At 43.2% G+C, this 18,333-nt stretch overlaps 2 protein-coding genes across 5 annotated transcripts in view; both read right to left on the bottom strand.

Moving 5' to 3' along the window:
- Positions 1-819, bottom strand: part of pla2r1 (phospholipase A2 receptor 1) — a 30,269-nt gene extending 29,450 nt beyond the window's left edge. For both annotated transcript variants that reach the window (XR_009768188.1, XM_061670749.1), the window contains exon 1: positions 524-819. Coding sequence is in view for 1 of the 2 variants with exons in the window: in XM_061670749.1 (XP_061526733.1) it covers positions 524-665 (142 nt within the window). In the remaining variant the exon portion in view is untranslated. The remainder of the gene's footprint in view (positions 1-523) is intronic.
- Positions 820-1,305: 486 nt separating this feature from the next.
- Positions 1,306-15,017, bottom strand: itgb6 (integrin, beta 6). 3 transcript variants are annotated; one of them, XM_061670751.1, is made up of 16 exons: positions 14,907-15,014; positions 12,043-12,230; positions 11,133-11,212; positions 10,827-11,025; positions 10,507-10,753; positions 9,444-9,606; positions 9,203-9,364; positions 9,019-9,114; positions 8,357-8,446; positions 7,009-7,143; positions 5,157-5,580; positions 4,843-5,065; positions 4,149-4,243; positions 2,561-2,674; positions 2,013-2,179; positions 1,306-1,877 (listed from the first exon to the last, which is right to left on the bottom strand). In XM_061670751.1, the coding sequence occupies exons 2-16, from the start codon at positions 12,095-12,097 to the stop codon at positions 1,788-1,790; spliced, it is 2,340 nt and encodes a 779-aa protein (XP_061526735.1). In that variant the 5' UTR covers positions 12,098-12,230; positions 14,907-15,014; the 3' UTR covers positions 1,306-1,787. The 3 variants fall into 3 exon arrangements, 2 of the variants coding, with proteins under 2 accessions (XP_061526735.1, XP_061526734.1); XM_061670750.1 differs by having other exon boundaries at positions 9,444-9,609; positions 14,907-15,013; XR_009768189.1 differs by lacking the exons at positions 1,306-1,877; positions 4,149-4,243 and having other exon boundaries at positions 2,089-2,179; positions 9,444-9,609; positions 14,907-15,017.
- Positions 15,018-18,333: the final 3,316 nt, after the last annotated feature.

Genomic DNA, 18,333 nt, shown 5'->3' on the forward strand with positions numbered 1-18,333 from the left:
TCAGTTTAAAATAGATTTAAGCAACTTTTTCAAATAAAGCAGCTCTCGTGAGGTTATGAAATAAAAGTATAGTCCCATCTCCATTTGACCTAGTAAGTATATAAATGTGAGTACTTTTGCCAGCTCTCAACAATATACGCTCCAAACATTAAAATACACCTTAACGGTTCAACAGTTTCAAAATGCACACCGGTAAAAAGTAGTGGAAAAAAATGCAATAAAAGTGCAGTACTTTTTGACTGCCTTTTTTTTTTTTTAACTAGTACTAAATAGAGGAGATGAATCAGTAATTCTAGTTTTACAAGTTTTTTTGGTTTGTTTTTTTGTTTTTTTAACACAAGGAGCCTGTGTGTACTTCCACTCAAGTACAGAGTGTGCGTACTCTGTATCAGATGTCAACATCCCGACCCGCTGCACACTTTCTTCTCCACTTTTTACATATCTACGACACCAATGGCTGCTTGATTTGTTTTGGATTTTTTTTTTTTTTTTTTTTTTTTGCACTACCAGCAATGTAACTTACTGTAAAACTCGCTCATTTCGTCGTGCTCCAAAACCTCGCCGTCGACGTCCTCCTCCTGGGCGGAACACGTACAAGTTTTCAGCAACAACAAAGTTACCCAAATAGCCGCCACCACGTCCACGTCCATGCAGCGCAACAACATTTCGACGGCGGGTTGCAAGGTCCAATATGTCTAAACATTCCGAGAATCCAGTTCTGGAAGTCAGCAACTGGTTGTTCGCTCGTCGTCGTCGTCGTCGTCGTCGTTCCCCCCCCTCCCCCGACTCACTCACTCACTCACTCGCACTAGAAGTTCAGCAGAAGACTTTCTAGAGTTTAGGTGGGGGGGCTGCAACGTCACCTCTGACGGAGGACGCTGGAGAAAAGAATGGAATGGATGGGAAATGTGTGGATGGATGAATGATACAGATAGATAGATAGATAGATAGATAGATAGATAGATAGATAGATAGATAGATAGATAGATAGATAGATAGATAGATAGATAGATAGATAGATAGATAGATAGATAGATAGTACAAGCTGGACAGTTTCTCTCAGGGGTGTACTCACCTTTGTTGCCAGCAGTGTGCGGACATTTCATTTGCACTGTTACGCCAGCTGTGCACTCATTGCATTTGCATGGCGCGTTTTTTTTTTTTTGGTGTTTATTTCTCCAGTGTTGTCCCATAGAAAGATACACGGCACAATCATAAAATATTGACTTATATTTGTTTTTTTTTCTGTGTGTTGTAGATAGAAATTTTAAAACATAAATGAAAAAATAACAAACCTTGGGCCACACCATTGCATTTTATTATCAACACTGAAGGCTCAGCCTTAATTTACAATAAGCGAAAAACATTGAAAATCATAAAGTTGACGTTTACATTCATTGGATGAACACGACGACCTTTCTTTTTTTTTTTTTTTTTCAGTAGTCGACCACTCAAACATGTTCGGCGTTCTCTCTCTCAGCTGCGCGTTGCCGTGTCGACGACAACAGACGACGGCTGAGCTCCGTGTGCATTTGCACCTGCAGGCAAACTGCAGTGAAACAGCAGCACATGTTGCGACGCACACTCATGTCTGTTCACAGGCTCGGCGGTATTCTGCGTCTCACGTCTCTGAACCAAATCCAGAGCTTCGTGCAGTCGTACAAAAAAAAAAAAAAAAAAAAGCATAGAAATATCTCATTCCCATTGTAACACACGCACACACGCACATACTGTACGCTCACGCGAAGTGCACTCAGATGCCGGTCGGCGTCGCCTCCAGCTCATCGTCAGTAGTGATCCATCTTGTCCCGTTCTCTGTTCTTGTACGTAACATTTTTAAATGTAGACGTCGAGCTTCTGAACAGCGGGTTGGTCCCCTGAGTCGAAGCACAAAAAACACAGAGAGCACAAATAATGGGATCAAACGAACAAGACGAAGATTGAACTTCTTCGCTGGGGGAAAAAATGTTTTTTTTTTTTTTTTTTTTTTTTGCTGTAGTCCAGAATCTCACCGACTGCCATTTGGCCTTTGCCATCTCAGCCTCAAACTTGGCCACCTCTTTACGGTCGTGAACTGAGACCAGCACTTTCCAAACAGCCAGCAGGATCAGTCCGATGCACACAATGGAAAGTGAGACCCCCAGGATGATCATGGGGATGTTGGGCGGTTCGGGACAACCTGGGGACAGAATGCAAGGTCAAACTTCAATGTCCGGGGGGCGGAGCTACGATGGCGGTGAAGCAACACCAGTAGATGTAATATAATAGCAATATAATAATACTCACAAAGAACGACACCGATGCAAAGAACGGCTAATATTATTGTGGCTTACGGATTTTAGCTGCGTCCGTCGCCGTTTAAATCCGTATGTCCGCACTGTACTAGGTGGCCTGGGCTTACACACCCGAGGGAGCAGCACGATGTCCATTCAATTGAAGCACAAAATGTGGCATAAACTGTTTCATTCTTGAAATGATGATGATGCAATTATGTAATTGCTTTTTTTTTTTTTTAAATCTATCCATCTACAGATTGCGTCTACTTTGTTGCCAGACTTACCGTACATGCGCAGATTGTAGACTGTCGTCGAGTCCCCGCCGAGCACACCGAACGAGATCCAGCACTCATTTTCCGACAACATTGTGCATCGCGTCGAGGCGCTCTTGTCCACTTCTGAAAGCAAATTGGAACATATATAATGAGCCCATCAATGAATTGTATATCATCTTCCCTCTCAACAATCTGGCGAGAATGTAAACGGATATCCTCGCCTCTCTTGTGCTGTCGGTGTGATTTCCATATCAAAGACGACAATCTGTGTGTGTGTGCGTGTGCGTGTGTGTGTGTGTGTGCCAGCGTGGAGTCGGCCCGATTGTCTTTCGCATCTGAAGCCTGAGAAATCCGCATTGATGATCAGATATCGCTCTCAGCTTGCACAAGTATAGCGTGTTTGAAATAATCTCTCCTTTAAAGGTCGCCACGCTTCGGCGGCTGTTCACATGCGCCGCAATTGCTGGGCCGGTACGACGAGGTCAAGAATATGGCCGCCGTTGTCCGACACCGTCGCAAAGGACACGGCTCGCAATCAAATAGAGTAGTGCTTCTCGAACGTTGCGCAACCAAGTACCACCATCATGGCCGACATTCCAATACAGTAGCCAGTAGGCCTACGGGTTCATCAAAAATGAGTCAGACATTTTCGTTCTAAAAGGTATATTTCATATTATTGTAAGCCATTGTAGCATAACACTGTGATTGAATATGGGAACATTTAAAAAAAGAGTACTTTTATAATGGTTACATTAAAATGGATGGATGGATGTAATACAGTCGGAACAACATTAAATTGAACTATAAGTCCAATTATAAAAGATGCATGTTTTACAGTTACTTATTTCCATAAAATAGGGCATATTTTGCTATACGCAAAGCCAAAACAACAACATAAACGTGTAAATTAGCACACAGTGTTTTCTCAAGTTAAAAGTGGGGTGAAACATCCGTTTGGGTAGACACAGACTACAATGCATGATAAAGCTGTTGTTTTTCGTAGACTGAAATGTAAACACGAGTCACGCCTCAATATGAGTCACTTTGGCAAGCCCGATAGACGACTTTGTGTCCAGTCATGTGACTGCCTCGTGCCGTTTGTTTGGTGAACTTGAGTCAAACGTCACTATTGGTTACGGGCAACAGCGGCCGATGCGGAAGTCGAAGTTGAAACGAACAGATATTTGTGCATGCAATTGATAAATGAGCAATCATTGACATAAAGTAAAAAGTATGTTGCATTAAAACGAGGGGAGTGGCGCGTTCATGACCACCTCTGCGTAAGGCCCCTTGTTCAATCCCGGGTCTTGACAGCTCAAAAGTGTTTTTTGCCTTTAGCTCAAGTTTGTGGAAAGCTGTTGGATGTCTTTGATCTCCAGTTTAAGGTACGCTCTTTGTCCTCACTCTTAAAACAATTCGATGCACCACTATAACAACTGTCTTACTGGTAACACTTTTGCACTACTAGCGCCACTTTTGGCTTACTGGTATGCAATTAAGCCTTCCTAGTAAGCTAATTTGCTGCAGAAATAACACTACTCGGCCCAACTAGTAGGCATGTGTCATGCACTAGTAGCCTCCTGGACCCTACTAGTACCTGCTGTCGTGTTGATGTAAATCTTGGGGAGACTGCAGTTTTGCTCACACAGCTCGGCATCCTCTTTTGCTCGGAGATGACACTCTACACATGTCCTGTTGTGAAAATAGGAGATCCCACATACTGTAAGTGTCTAAAGAAGCTTCAGTCAAGGGCATTAAAGTATCCCCCCCCCCCCCAAAAAAAAACAATCAGTTTTCCCAAGGCCATCCCTCTCCCCTTTAACTAAGCTATCAAATGGCACGAGAGGCAACAGCTGCTTTGCAATAGCGAAAGGAAATCCTTCAGTTCAGTGTTGAGGACATGAGTTGCCTTTTGATGTCACCTGCAGGATGCAGACACATGTGAACAAGGGAACCAGAACCTGATATGCTACGCAGGAGACAATGCAGATCAAAGTGATTGTGTGGTGTAAGGATACGCATTTTCTTACACATTTAAAACGCATTTTCGAGGCACACATAGTATGTTCCAGGTCAATTTTCACTCGGGCCAAGAAATGCCTCGTGATAGTTGTCTATATCAAATTATGAAACACAGATTGGATCCTGTCTGACATTAAGAAATGGATAGTTAATACTTTTACTATTAGTTAAGAGTACTGTTTCAGAAAAAAAAAAAAAAAAGTAGTTTGAAACAATGTGATGTCCTATTTGACCCAATACTTGACTTCTCAGGATGTGTGTGTTCCCACCTTGCTATAGAACAGGCATCGCCACACGTGGGGCACCTCTCACACAAGTCGCCCGATGCTCCCGGTACCAAGCAGACACACTGGCCACACTCGCACTTGCCCCGGCCGCTGCACAGGACTCCATCTTGAGAAAGGCACGCCTCACTGCCGCTGCTACAGTTACAGTACTCCCCCGTCCAACCGCTTTGACAGCGGCACTCTCCGCAGTCACACTCTCCGTGGCCTAAAACACAAGCACGCCAAAGTGAAAAGGCCTCGCCGCAGAAAGTCATAAATGAGCCATTGGATGAACCGGCGGAAATGCAATTGCTCACCTCCACAGAGCTCCCCGCGGAAGCGAACGCACGAGTAGTCGTCACACTCGCAGTACGCTCCGTAGATGTGACCAAAGCTGGATGTGTCGCACGCACACTGCCCGCAGTAGCATTGCCCCTGACCGCTGCATACGTCGCTCTCGTTGTTTGTGGCGCAGTTACTCAACAATGCGCTTTCCTCATTGCATTCGCACTCCGTTCCCGAGAAGCCCGGCTGACACACGCACACGCCGCAGTGGGACGTCCCCTGGCCCTCCGCGCACCGGCTGCTGCTGTTGTCGGCTTCGGGAGGCCGCAGGCACTCGCAGGAACATATCGACTCCAATTCTATGTCCAAAGTGTCCTGCAGACCCACTGGCTTCAAGGAGAAGCGTCTGTGTCCCGACAGGCATCCCGGAAGCTCGACGGACACGTTGAACAGCACCTACGGGTGGAGAGGATATGGATCATGAGAGCACATTCTGGTTGTTACAAAAAGTACAGCCAGACAGCCAATGTAATGTTTAAGATCATCAAACAAATGCAAGCAAGCTACCCGGCCCTGTGTGGAAAAGTAGTGGCCCCGAACCCTATTCACTGGTTGGGCCACCCTCAGCAGCAACAACTGAAATCAAGCGTTTTCTAGAACTGGCAATGAGTCATTCACGTCTCCGTGGAGATATTTTGGCCCCCTCCTTCCTTGCAGAATTGGTTTAATTCAGCAACACTAGAGGGTTTTTGAGCATGAACGGCCTTTTCAAGGTCATGCCGCAGTATTTCCATCAGATTCAAGTCTGGAGTTTGACTAGGCCACTCCAAATCCTTCATTTAGTTATTTTTTAAGCCATTCAGAGGTTGACTTGCTGGTGTGTTTTGGAGCGTTGTCCTACTGCAGAACACAAGTGCGCTTCAGCTTGAAGTCACAAACTGATGGCTGAACATTCTCCTCTAGGCTGTTCTAGTAAAGAGCAGAATTCATGGAACTATTAATCTCATGTCGTCCAGGTCCTGAAGGAGGAAAACAGCCCCAGACCGTTGCACTTGCACCACCGTGTTTGACTGTGGGTATGCTGTTCATTTTTTGAAATTCTCTTTTACATTAGATACACACAACTTCCAAAAAGTTCAACTTTCATCTCGTCAGTCTTTTGAATATTCTCCCAAAAGTCTTGGGAATCATTCAGATCTTTTTTTTTTTTTTTTTTTTTGCAAAAGTAAATTAGCCTTTATGTTCATTTCGGTCAGGAGTGGGGTTTTTTTCCCCCTGGAACTCTGCCATGGATGCCGTTTTTGCCTGTCGCTTCCTTATATTGTTGAGACATGAACACTGACAGCTGAAGCAAGGGAGGCCTGCAGTTCTTTAGATTTTGCTCTGGGTTCCTTTGTGACGTCCTGGATGAGCCGTCACTGTGCTCTTGGGGTGATTTTTGTTCGCCACTATTCCATGTTTTCTCCATTTGTGGATAATGGGTCTCACCGTGGTTCACTGGAGTCCTAGAGCTGTACAAATGGCTTTGCCTTTCCAGACCGATTGATCGCAATTTATTTCTCATCTGTTTTTGAATTTCTTTGGTTCGTGGCTTTCTGAGATATTTTGGCCAACTTCATTTTGTCAGACAGGTTCTATTTAAGTGATTTCTTGATTGAACAGGTCTGGAGTTAGTCGGGCTTCGGTGTGGTCAGTGAAAATGAATTAAGCTTTCCAAAAAAATGTATTAGTCACAGTTAATTCATGATTTAACAAGACGGAAATACATTTTTCACACATGGTCAGGTAGCTGAGAGTAGTTGAGAAGGGGGCAAATACGTTTTCATGGCACTGTATGCGGTGCTGACTTCTGGACACAAGTAATTGAATGTGAATACAACTGACCGTCTCTCCAGGTTTGACGTTAGAACACCGTTTGAGGTCCGGAAGGACTGTACCGTTTGGACAAATAGCAGCAAAGGACATCCGTAGCTCTTCTGTGTCTCCAAGGACCTCCAGTTCAATCTCTGATCGGAGCTCCTGCAAAACCGATAAAAACACAACTTCTTTGTCCACGAAACATGAAATCACCACACTCAACTGTCATCATTAAGCAGACGTTCCAGGTATTTTAAGGTCAATTTCACTTTGTGGTCACCAGTAACGTGCAAAGCCTCCTGTCTTTTTCTCCCTATTAGGGTGAGTCATCATCCCAGGTGTGCTGGGTTGTAAAACTAACCTGAGGGAAGACTGATGGCTCATCACAGTTTGAGGAAAGGCGTGGTTTGACAAATGAACCGTGTGACAAACTGTCTGAGTGCTTCGAGTCTTTGACATTGAGTTACTTGAATGCCTACGATGTTTTCTGTGTTCCTTAGTTAGACAAAGGTGAAAACATTTATTACATACAATCCATTTTTTTTTTTTAATGGAAAGTCGTTTGAGCATGTATTCAATATTCTTGCTATTCGGCTTGAGGTCCGTGCATTAGTATGCACTTTGTCCCTCACTCGTAAACGTAAAAGTATAATTACTATGGTGCACCAATAGAACGACAGTATCTTTTTAGTAACCTTTTTTAGTGCTTACTTGTGTGCAATTCAACAACTGTGGAATATTGGAAGGCAAAACTGTGTTATACTCGACAATTATGTGCTACTAGCACTACTAGTGACATTATAAAATCCACCTCGTTAACATCCAATGCTTCACTAGTCGTACTAATAGCATGCGGATGCCCAGCAGCGCATTTTTTAACTCACTAGTCACATGTAGTTCTACTAGAATGCCAGTTGTCCAAGTCGTGTGCCGAAATGTCATACAGTAGTGAAAGCCAGAAGTGGGAAAAATGTCTAGTCGTATATTCTACTATATATTGTTCAGACTGCTTTCCACGATGTATTTGGATTCGTTAACCGCTAAGATAAGCGAGTCCCCATCTCTTGGTCACATTGAAGTTAGTAGACAGGCCGGAATTGTTGACAAATCACATAACTGTCACTAACTGGTGGGAAACTCACCACCGTGAGCCGGGTTTACACAAAGGCGCAACAAGGAAGCACAAGTGGCCGAGAAAAATGAGTAAGACACGTTCGGATCAAACAGCCGGGACAAGACAAGACTTGCAGTTAAACATGCCGACGCACATTCCCGGTCGGTGTAAGGAAGCGTAATGGGAGAACAAAATAAATAAAAGAGGGACTGGGAAAGTTCTCCCAACCACAAACAACTTTTACCTCCCACACTTACTCACTTTGTACGCCGTTAAAATCAGTTCCAGGATGTTGCGAGAATCTGTGGCCACGACTCCTACGGTGGCACCAGGTATGAGATTTGCATAGTTCTACGAAAGTGGGGAGGGGGGGGGGGGGGAGCACCAAAAGCATGAATACATATCTAAGCTGGTACAGTCCGATCTTCGGTACAGTGAACCAATCGCGGTTCATCTTTCGCCTCCCCGTTATACATTGGAGTTTTAAGCACTAATTTATGGGTAGATTCTCTTTGTATGTGTTGTTTCGATGTGTTGCGTGTTAAAGTAGCAATTGTATGAACGATTATAATGACCGTAACATCAGTGCTAGTTTCCAGGAGTAAAAAACATTTTTTTCATCTCGTCACTGTCAGGTGGGAAACCTGCCATGTCCAAATTTGGTCAATTTCATATTGTTTCACAAAGCCATATTTTTGACCAATCCAAAGTGTTGTAAATGGTTTGCTCTCTTTGACAATGCATCACGAATGGCTCAACAAACATTTGCTCCTTTTTGTGGTTTGTTTTCCCGAAAAGTGATGGATTTGGAGATGAGGGATGTGTCTGGAATGTACCCCCCCCCCCCCCCTCCCCCTGCGATGAACGCGGATTCACCGTATTACGATAATGTGTATCTTTTTTTTTTACAAGGAATAGCTTACTTCATAGTTTTGCTTCTGATTTTCTGTCACGGCAAAGATCAATAAGATATTGTTTTCCACTACTTTGTCAATCAGCTGGCCCAGGGTTGGATACTCCTGGAGAGAAAAATGCACAGCATGATGAGCAGGGGTGATTACTGTGGAGGGTTCGCATGAATAAAATGAAGATGAAAAGGCTGAAGACCTGCTCCGTGGACATGGAGTATTCGTTACTCTCGTCCAGGTGACACTGGCCGTCGTTGGGAATGACGATGCCGGCCATTTTACTGTCCATCCCAAAATGTGAGTCAGCATCACTGACAAACACCAGCAAACGCATGGAATCATTCCTCCAACCTATCCTGCCCTGTCAGGAGAACATCGTTGGTCTTGCTCACTTTTTGAGATCCTGAATCGTACACCTCGTCTTGAAATGTCAACCTTACCCCGCAAACAGCTGCCTGCATGACGGCGTCGAAGCCGCACTCCGGGAGGTCAATGTTTGCAGACACGTGCTGCATCGAGACCATCTCGTTGAACTTGTCCGTGTTGCTTGTCAGGGACAAGACGTGCTTGTAGCCGAACGTCGGTAAGCAGGTCACACCGACGCTGCTGTAACACATACACACAAAAAAAGCTTCTCAATTACATTCGCTCTTAATTATGTTCTCTACAAACCTTTTGGGGGGCTATGAGGTCCCAGGGAGAAACTAGTTATCGCTGAGACTTTGGCTAGAGGAGTTTCAAGACACAAAGCAGAGAAGCGCAAGTCCTGAATCTTAAGGCAATTTACAGGACAGACCACAGCTACAAAAAAGAAAAAAAGATTGCTAAAGTCTTGAATGTTTCGGTTTTTTTTTATCGATTTCCTTAAAAAAAATCTAAACGAACCAGTGGATGTCGTAAATAGTTGTACAGAGAAGATGGCAAGACTGTCTGGTAACGTAGTAGCCATTTCCAAAGACGCAGACAGAAAACCGAACCTCCATCGTCGTGTTTGTGGCAGTCCTTTTCGCAAAGGCATGCATCAAATATTTGTTGTCTTTGAGTCATTTAACCAATCGTAATGGCTAGCCTGCTAGTAGATGAAAGCGTGCTATGCATTTCAGCGTCAAAAGAGCAAGTCTGTGCCATTAATCCGAGGAACAAAAAAAAATAATAATCAATGAATTAGCCAGTCCCCCGTGTCTGAATTTCCATCACATCGATATGTAAATTAAGGCCGGCGTTCTGTCCGCGTTCCGAACAATTTACCTCCTGTCTCACCCTCTTTTCAACTTGACGTTCAAAGGAAATCCAAAATCATCATTCAAACGATTAACCCGTTTTTGCCTTGGTCAGATGACATGTTGACTCACGGTGCCGTCGATGAAAGCTTTTGCCACCTGGAATGACCACTTTCATGGAGAAATCTCATCCAGGGCCTTCTAAATAGGATTTGTGATTTTAACGCTAGCAGAGCGGCGATGTTAAAAGGCAGGAAAGTAGAACTGGCCGCCCATGTCCTACCTGCAAGGGTTGGCGAGCTCTTCTTCTGTGATCTTGATGAAGGGCAGAACGGGTTTTTCCACAAAAGAACCAAAGCCCATATGAAATTTACTGGTGCGGTTGGCCATTTCCTTGGATAGGGTGGAGCCAAGGTCCTTGATCGTGTTCAGATCATCGATCATGGATGCGGACAAGTCCATCAGGTAGTAGAGGTCCACAGGGTAGTCTTCAGTGTGCTGGATTTTCACCTGGAAAGTCACCTGACTGCCTGTCCAAAATAAAACCAATACGCTCCATCGAGAGCTAAGGAAGAGCGATCCCTGAACATGAAAATTGCATACCAGGTCGCAGCTTGAGTGCCATTTTCTGCGGCGAGATCTGAGTGAGGTTCATGTTGCCGCTCTTCTTCCCAAGCGGTTGATCCCGGAGGATTTCTCCCTCGGAAACGGGAAACTCCAACAGGCTCTCTGCACATCCTTTGTCCAGCAAGCGTTCTGGCGTGTTACATCTTTCACTGACTGACAACCAGTTTGTGAAATTCTGAGAAAAGAAGAATTTTGAGATCATGTAATGCTGCTGCTGCTGCTGCTGCTGCAAAAAAAAAAAAAAAAAACAATTGTTGTGCGGTTTAGGATGCTGCTGCCTACCTCCTGTGTACACCAGGCACAGTGTGGGCCAAGTTGGAGACACGCATCACAAGTCACAGCGCTACTAGCTGAACATGAACCTGCATTACACACACGCGCGCGCGCACAAAATGTAATCACTTCCGACAAGATGTACTGAATCGGCGACACTGCCCAGCCACAAGAATCAAAGATTCCCGTTGACAATTCATCCAGTATGTAATGCAGCGGTGGTACCTTGACTTACAAGTTTCATTTGTTCCGTGACCAAGCCTATAACTCAGTTGACTCATATTTTGAAATGAATTGAAATCCCAATTACTCATTAGCAAGCATTTTCTTGTTACGTGTTTACATTAAGGAATTATTGCACTGCATTTTATATGTCAACATTACGATAAAAGGATTCAAAGAAATACACTGATCTAAGTGTAATTGCTGTATATTGGGACAAGGCAAAAACTGTGTGTGTTACGTTATTCGCGCTTATTCAAGTTGTCTACTTTTTTCCAAATGTAATTAAGCGGTGACTAAGTTGTTTTTTTCCCCCTGAGCTTCGAGTGCCTGCGTCAATTCAACTGGAAGCGACAAACAAACAGCTTGAAGCAAGCACGCCGTGCCTCTTATAACCCTTGAGAGTCTTGTCAGTTCCTCAAAGTGATGTTTATACGAGAGTCTCCTGTGTCTTGAAAGCGCGGGAACAGCGAACACTTAAAAAGCTCTGCTTCAATAAATTCAATTGCGTTTTGATGCGCTTACATCGTATATTGCTATATTGCTGATACCAAAACAACAACAACAAAAGTAGGCCGTATGAGGGGCTAGACCCCATATAAGGATCATTGTTATCTAGTGCCACTTGCACTCTTTGTTTACACTTTACACACACAATACACACATGAATATACATGTACACACACGTTGTGCTCACCCTCCACAGTGGTGATCCAGTAGCGGAGAATCAGGCCCAGTAGGAGAAGCCCCATTTAGTTAGTCCGTGACGTGACTTCAACTTGTCTCATATTTACACGCGTGCGAGGCGTGCGAGGCCAGCTTTGTGCCTTCTGCGCTTCTCCAACGAAGGCGGAGCGGGGGAGACGCGCCGCCGTGCACTTTTACCTGGGAAAAGAGGAGGAGGAGGAGAAAGAGGAGGAGGAAAAAGAGGTGAGTCACGGCCTCACCTGGGCTTCCTTTTATGTTCACGTCCGCAGACCACTAACTCCTCAACTTGTACGTCCGCTTCATTCGTATTGAGGAAGCTTCAGAAAAAGTCACACTTAACTTGCACACTGACGAAAAAAAAGAAATAAATAAATTAAAAAAAAGTCTGACTCACGCGCACGCACACTAGAGCAGGGATGGCGATGTCATTTTTAAAACAAAATTGTTTTTGCCGAGGGCCACATTCCCTCAGAGGGCCATTATGAATGAAAATAATCACGTATCATCTCATTAGATCGTTATTTATGCACAATTTCGCTTGCAAGAGATTGCATTTGCATTGCATTCAGAAGTCACGGGAAATAGTGACAACCACATTTTATTTATTTTTTGTAGGAAACAACTTTTCCAATACATATTAGGAAGGGGTTTGGTGGAAGGGAAATGCTTGTGATTTCATAAGGGAAGAATAAAAATGCAATTTTTCTGTTCAGGGTTTCTTCCAAATTGAAAAGAAATGAACAGAAACCAAGTAGACATGTTTTAGTCCCATCTACATATAATTACATATACAGTAAATAAATACATAATTGGTTTTACATTCCTAATTTTATAAATAATGATATCGTGCACCATGCACCAGGGGGTGAACTTACCACTAGGTAAGCACAGGCAGTCCCAGAGATTTGAAGGGGTCCAGTCGACTTTGAGTTCAAGAAATTGTTCTTGTTTTCGTCTTAATTCCCACGGTCAAAAAACATATCGAAATGCTTCATCCAACATGGCGGTTTCGAGCGAGCGGTCCCGCTGCGCACGCGCAGACTTGATTCGGGAAGAGGGTCGAAAAACGAAATCGTTGGCGCATTTGGAGTGGGAATGGAGTGAAGGCCAGAGGAAAAACAAACAGTTTTCATTCAAACTACCAACAGTGGCGGTTCTACTCAACATTGCGTTTGCCCACCGATAACTGAACAAAGATACACTAATCAACAATAAATCTTTCTAGAATGTAATAATGTACTAAAATAATCTTTCATGGTATCTGCCCATACACTCACCAGAGACATTAGGAACACCTTCACGGTCTAATTCCGTCCCACAGAAGAGCGCATGTATGAAAATTCCTTGACAAAGTTGTTGATGAGGCTCACTTTAGATTGAGAATCGGCTATTTAAAGTCGCGGTGGTGCCGCGTAGCGTAGAGTATGCGAAGCGCAAGTGTTCGGTCGTAGGAGCGGTGAACTTTGACAAAAGGCCGGCGAGCCGCGCCGTTTGTAAATAACGCCTTTCTTGCCTTATTGCTAAGGCGCAAAACAGGAGATCAATTATTAACAACACCAGCGACCTGAATATGAATCATCGTCTCGCCAGACATTTGTCAGCGTTTACTTTTAACTTCCTTTGGGGGAAAAAAAAGCAGCCCCGCCAATGAGGAGAGGACGCCGGGGCTGGGAGGTGTTGGAAGTGTTAACACCTGCGGGGCAAATATCAATGCCTTTCTCCACTGGCAGGAATCTCTGCGTTCAGCACCGCGCCCCAGTCGAGCTATCTGGGGGGGGGTCCCATCCATCCGTCAGCCCACAATCCAACCCGCTCCGCCCCACCGTACTAATCGCACTCCGCAGGCAAAGCACTTAGTTCATATCCTCAATATGCCGCTCGTGACTAACCTGTAATTGCCAACGTGTACCCTTACTGATGAGTTTAGCGAGCGTACCATTACGTGCACCTTTGCTCCAGATCGAGGATATCGAAGCCGTTTGAGCATTTATTTAATACCAAGATTACTGAGAAATGTTTGTTGAAGTGAGATCTTTTTTTTTTTTTTTTTTATCTGAGTCATAACAATTGTAGTCAATTATAGCCGTAAATAATACCAAGAGTTTGATATTCTTGATATTGAAAAATGGCTATCTTTGATATTGTTGACCTCAAAATCTAATCCAAAACCACCTCATGTGCTAATCCAAAACTGTTCACTGGTTGACAACTGTGTGCTACTAGTACTATTATTGACATTATACATTTCTAACTAATTGCATGCAGATGTCAAGAAGTGCCCGTTTTTTCTTCACTAGTAACATGTAAGATTGTCCTACTAGTGTGCGGAAATGTCAGACAGTTGTTCTAATGAGTAGTCCGTGGACAATTGGTGCTACTAGTATGGTCCCGAAAGCTATTAGTAGTAGTAGACAGATGCTTACTAGTCGGCTTTAGTGGTGTTACTAGTGCGGAACAGTTGTTTACTAGTAAGGTGTAATGGTATACTAGTAGGCGCCACTCGTGGATAAAACACTAGTGACTAGTGAGACACAACTACGAGTGGTGCCGAGTCATTGTACGAGTGCGGAATTGTTTCTGGGCGACATAGAGTCCTAGTACATTTCTGCTCCTTTAACGACAGTTTAGCTCTCTCACTTCACATCCGCTTTCGAGGAATTACCTGAGCAAAAAATGGAACAGAACAACGTCCACATTTTGATGCTTTCTAAGTGTGCATATCATTTTAAAGACTTTTAAAGATTGTCACTCATTCAAAATTCCGCATGCCATTAAGTTCTTCTTTCCCAAATCACGAGGTTCCCTTTTTTGTGCTCCGAGCGTACCGGAGATGGCTGCAATGTTCGGGCTCACCTTCAGGGGCGTCGTGCGAAAACATGCTGGCCCGTCGTCGTCCTCGCTGTCATCCGGTGGGAAAATGGCGAGAAGTGGGGCCGCGTCAGGGCGGAACATTCACTCCAGCGCTATTGTATCTCAGCGCTGTGGTCAGAGAAACAGAAAAGCCATTGTAACGGCGCCCTTTATGAAGCATGGGTGACCCCGCTGCCCAACGTGGGTGACTATGTGTGTGTGTGTGTGTGTGTGTGTGCGTGTGAGATGATAATGAGTGACAGTAGCAACTGTTGCCTGCGAGAGTTCCAATCTCCGCTTCTCACTCACTCACAGAAGAAAGTGTAAAAGTGGAGTGCGTTTATTCGATTAACTCTCAGGTCCGTGCACTAGTACGCTCGTTTTCCACACTAATAAGACAATTCAGCGCACGAGCGGAATGACCGCATCTTACTCGGGACATTTTTCACTATAATGCCACTTTTCGCCTACTAGTACGCAAGTGTCGTTCCTGGAACCTACGGGTAAGCACTGAAATGCCCGCGAGAAGTTTCGCCTCACTAGTCGCATGTAGTTGTCATGCTAGTTTGCAAACGTCGTCCACAAATGTGTGGAAATGTTACACCGTACTGGAAGGCAGTAGTTGAAAAATGTTACTAGTAAGATGGTCTACTAGTGCAGTGAATTGTCTCACTAGTGAGGACAAAGACTATTAGTTCAATACAATTGCTAGTACGCTATTCGATGTCTTTGATATCCCGCTTAAGGTCCATGCAGTAGAGCGCTAACACTTTCATCGATTTGTCTCGACTTGTACACTTTAAAAAAAATTTTTAAAAAAAGACTTCTCTCACACACCAAAAACTCTCACTCAAACAATAAATCCTCTCACACTCTAAAACACACACAAACAGACACACCCAAAAAACATTTCGCACACATAAAATACTCACACGCACTAAAAAACGCTATTCGATTTCCTTGATAAGCTCTGTGTACTAGTACACATTTTGTCTCACACACTCAAAAACTCTCATACATACGTCTAACGGACACCCTTTTCGAAAAGAAAATTCTGGGGTAAAGTTTTTGGAGATTGTGAGAGATTTTCTTGATGTATATGAGTGCTTTTAGTGCGAGGTTTGTATTTGGTGTGCGTGTGAGAGAGGAGTCTTGTGCGTGACTTTTTTTTTTTTGCTGGTGTGAGATTCGATGTTTTGGTGAGTTTTGTTGTGAACAAATAAATAGTCTACATAAAATGAAAAAAAAAAATGTTTTTACAAATAAGATATTGAATTTAAATGAAAAACAATTCATTGATCCATATTTTGCCTTGTGAAGCCCAATAGAAATTTCCTGATTTAGGTCAACTTAAAATTGTGTAACTTGACAAAAGGTAATAAAACAGTCTCGAACAAGATTATTTGAATTTTTACTCCAAAATAAAACAAAATATTTTTACCTGTAATGGTTATTATTGCTTTTTTCCTAACTGAAAAAAAAAATCAGCGTAGCAGCATAACAAATATAGTCACTTTTATTTTACAATATTTATATTCTTACTTTGCGTTAAAGTATTTTTTTTAACGAAGACAAAGTAATACTTTTGATTGGGCTCAAAATAAAGGTTGAGTTTTGAACTAAGCGTGCGTTATACAGTACAACGCATTTCATACACAAAGTAGCTCGATGTGCTTTACATGATTAAAAGCATTTTAAAAATAAAGAGAAAAATAAAAAGCAACTTAAAAATATTTACAAAGAGAGAGAGAAGAAACTGAATCACATCATCGCACGTAGCTGTGCCGCGTATGTGATCTGGAGTATAGTTGATAATCAATATTTATCTAAAAACAGGACAAAAACACACACACAAAAAAAAGCAAATAAAATACGTCATACCAGAAACGCTGTTTATTTATTGTATTAACCTGTGCCGAATGCGCCAGATTTATTGTGCTAGTCTAACTTGTCTTGCTCTGACCAACCAATCAGGGGATGGGAAAAATGCTGACATCACTGACGGCCAGTGCTGTGGCCCTGTGAGGATGAATCTGAAATCTGATTGGTTCAAGAACCAGTTCCATTGCTCATATAGTTGAAGTTACACGGGTCTGATAGGCCCCTGGCAGATTAGATTGGCATAGCAACACATACAGGCTGAAATGCGATTGGGCAAAAACAATGACATCCGCAAGCACAGACAGCACCGCAAGCAGTACGGCCAAGAAAGTATGAAAAGAATAGGCGGTTGGGAATAATTGAATATAATTTCACAGGTTGTAAATGTACGTCAGTGCTTCTTATCGTGTTGGCCACCACTGGGCGTATTTCTCAAGAACATATCATATATATATTACAAAAAAAGATGATCTGGATTCTTGGTGTGACAACGATAGGCCAATGACAGGAGATAACAGTCATCCTTCAAGGCATCCCACGTGTTGAATTACCGATTTGATCACACTAAATAAACCAGATTGGACACCGAGGTGGCCCCCACCCTCCCGGCCCCTCTTTTCATGTCGGTGCCCCGTGTCTAACCTTGGGCTTTCTCGAGGGATCAGTGCCATGTGTCCCTTCAGCTGTGGTGAATTAAAACGAGAGAGAGAGAGAAAGAGAGAGAGAGAGAGAGAGAGAGAGATACTTGGCATGTTCCACGCGTTCACAGGCTTGATGCCATTAACGAAGGAATGTGATTGACATCTGTGTGTGTGTGTGTGTTTTGGGCAGATGAAATGTGTGTGCGTGTGTGTGTGTATTCCTGGAGATGACATTGAATGGTGCGTCTCACAAAAAAACACGCGTGCACACGCGCAGACAAAAGAATGCTGCATTAATTTGTGTGAGTGTCATAAATAAAAAATACGGTGCCCTTGTGTAACGAGACAAAAGAGCAACAGTGCGTTGTGAACAATGACACAAAACACACACACATCAAAAAAACAAAACAAAACAAAAAGATCTGTTATTCACCCCGAATCCTCTTACTAAAACAAAAAGCCTCTTACACAGAGGGGAAAAAAAACAATCATCATCATATTTTCTCATCATTTTTGTCTCTGTGAGAGTAAAAAACAAAAAACAAAACACAGAGCTGTATGAGTTGCTGGTAATAACAAAAAAACAAAAAAAACAAGAAACCTCACACTCACCCCAAAAAAAAAAACAACTTCTTTTTTCTGTGTGGGATCTTTTTTTTGTCATTAATTGTGTGTGCAAGAGGTTTTTGGTACGTGAAAACTTTTTTCTTCTTCCACGTGAGTGTTGTGCTGTGTTTTTGGGGGTATTTGAGTGTTGTCCTTGTGTGTGAGAGTTTGTTTTGTTTTTTTTAGGTGCGTGATCGATTTTTACAAATAAGAGAAAAAACAAAAGAGTTTGTTTTTTTTGCGTGTGAAAAGTTAGTGTGAGTTTTTTTGTTTTGGTTCCGGTGAGAGAACTTTTTGTGTGC

The sequence above is a fragment of the Phycodurus eques genome, chromosome 2 (genome assembly GCF_024500275.1).
Source record: "Phycodurus eques isolate BA_2022a chromosome 2, UOR_Pequ_1.1, whole genome shotgun sequence".
Taxonomy (NCBI): Eukaryota; Metazoa; Chordata; class Actinopteri; order Syngnathiformes; family Syngnathidae; genus Phycodurus; species Phycodurus eques.

Coding starts and splice junctions, on each gene's coding strand:
- itgb6 (XM_061670750.1), bottom strand. CDS start 12,097: ATGGGGCTTCTCCTACTGGGCCTGATTCTCCGCTACTGGATCACCACT. Junction 9,115..9,202: donor ACTCCATGTCCACGGAGCAG/GTCTTCAGCCTT, acceptor TTTTCTCTCCAG/GAGTATCCAACCCTGGGCCA. Junction 7,144..8,356: donor TGATTTTAACGGCGTACAAA/GTGAGTAAGTGT, acceptor TCGGTTTTGCAG/GAGCTCCGATCAGAGATTGA.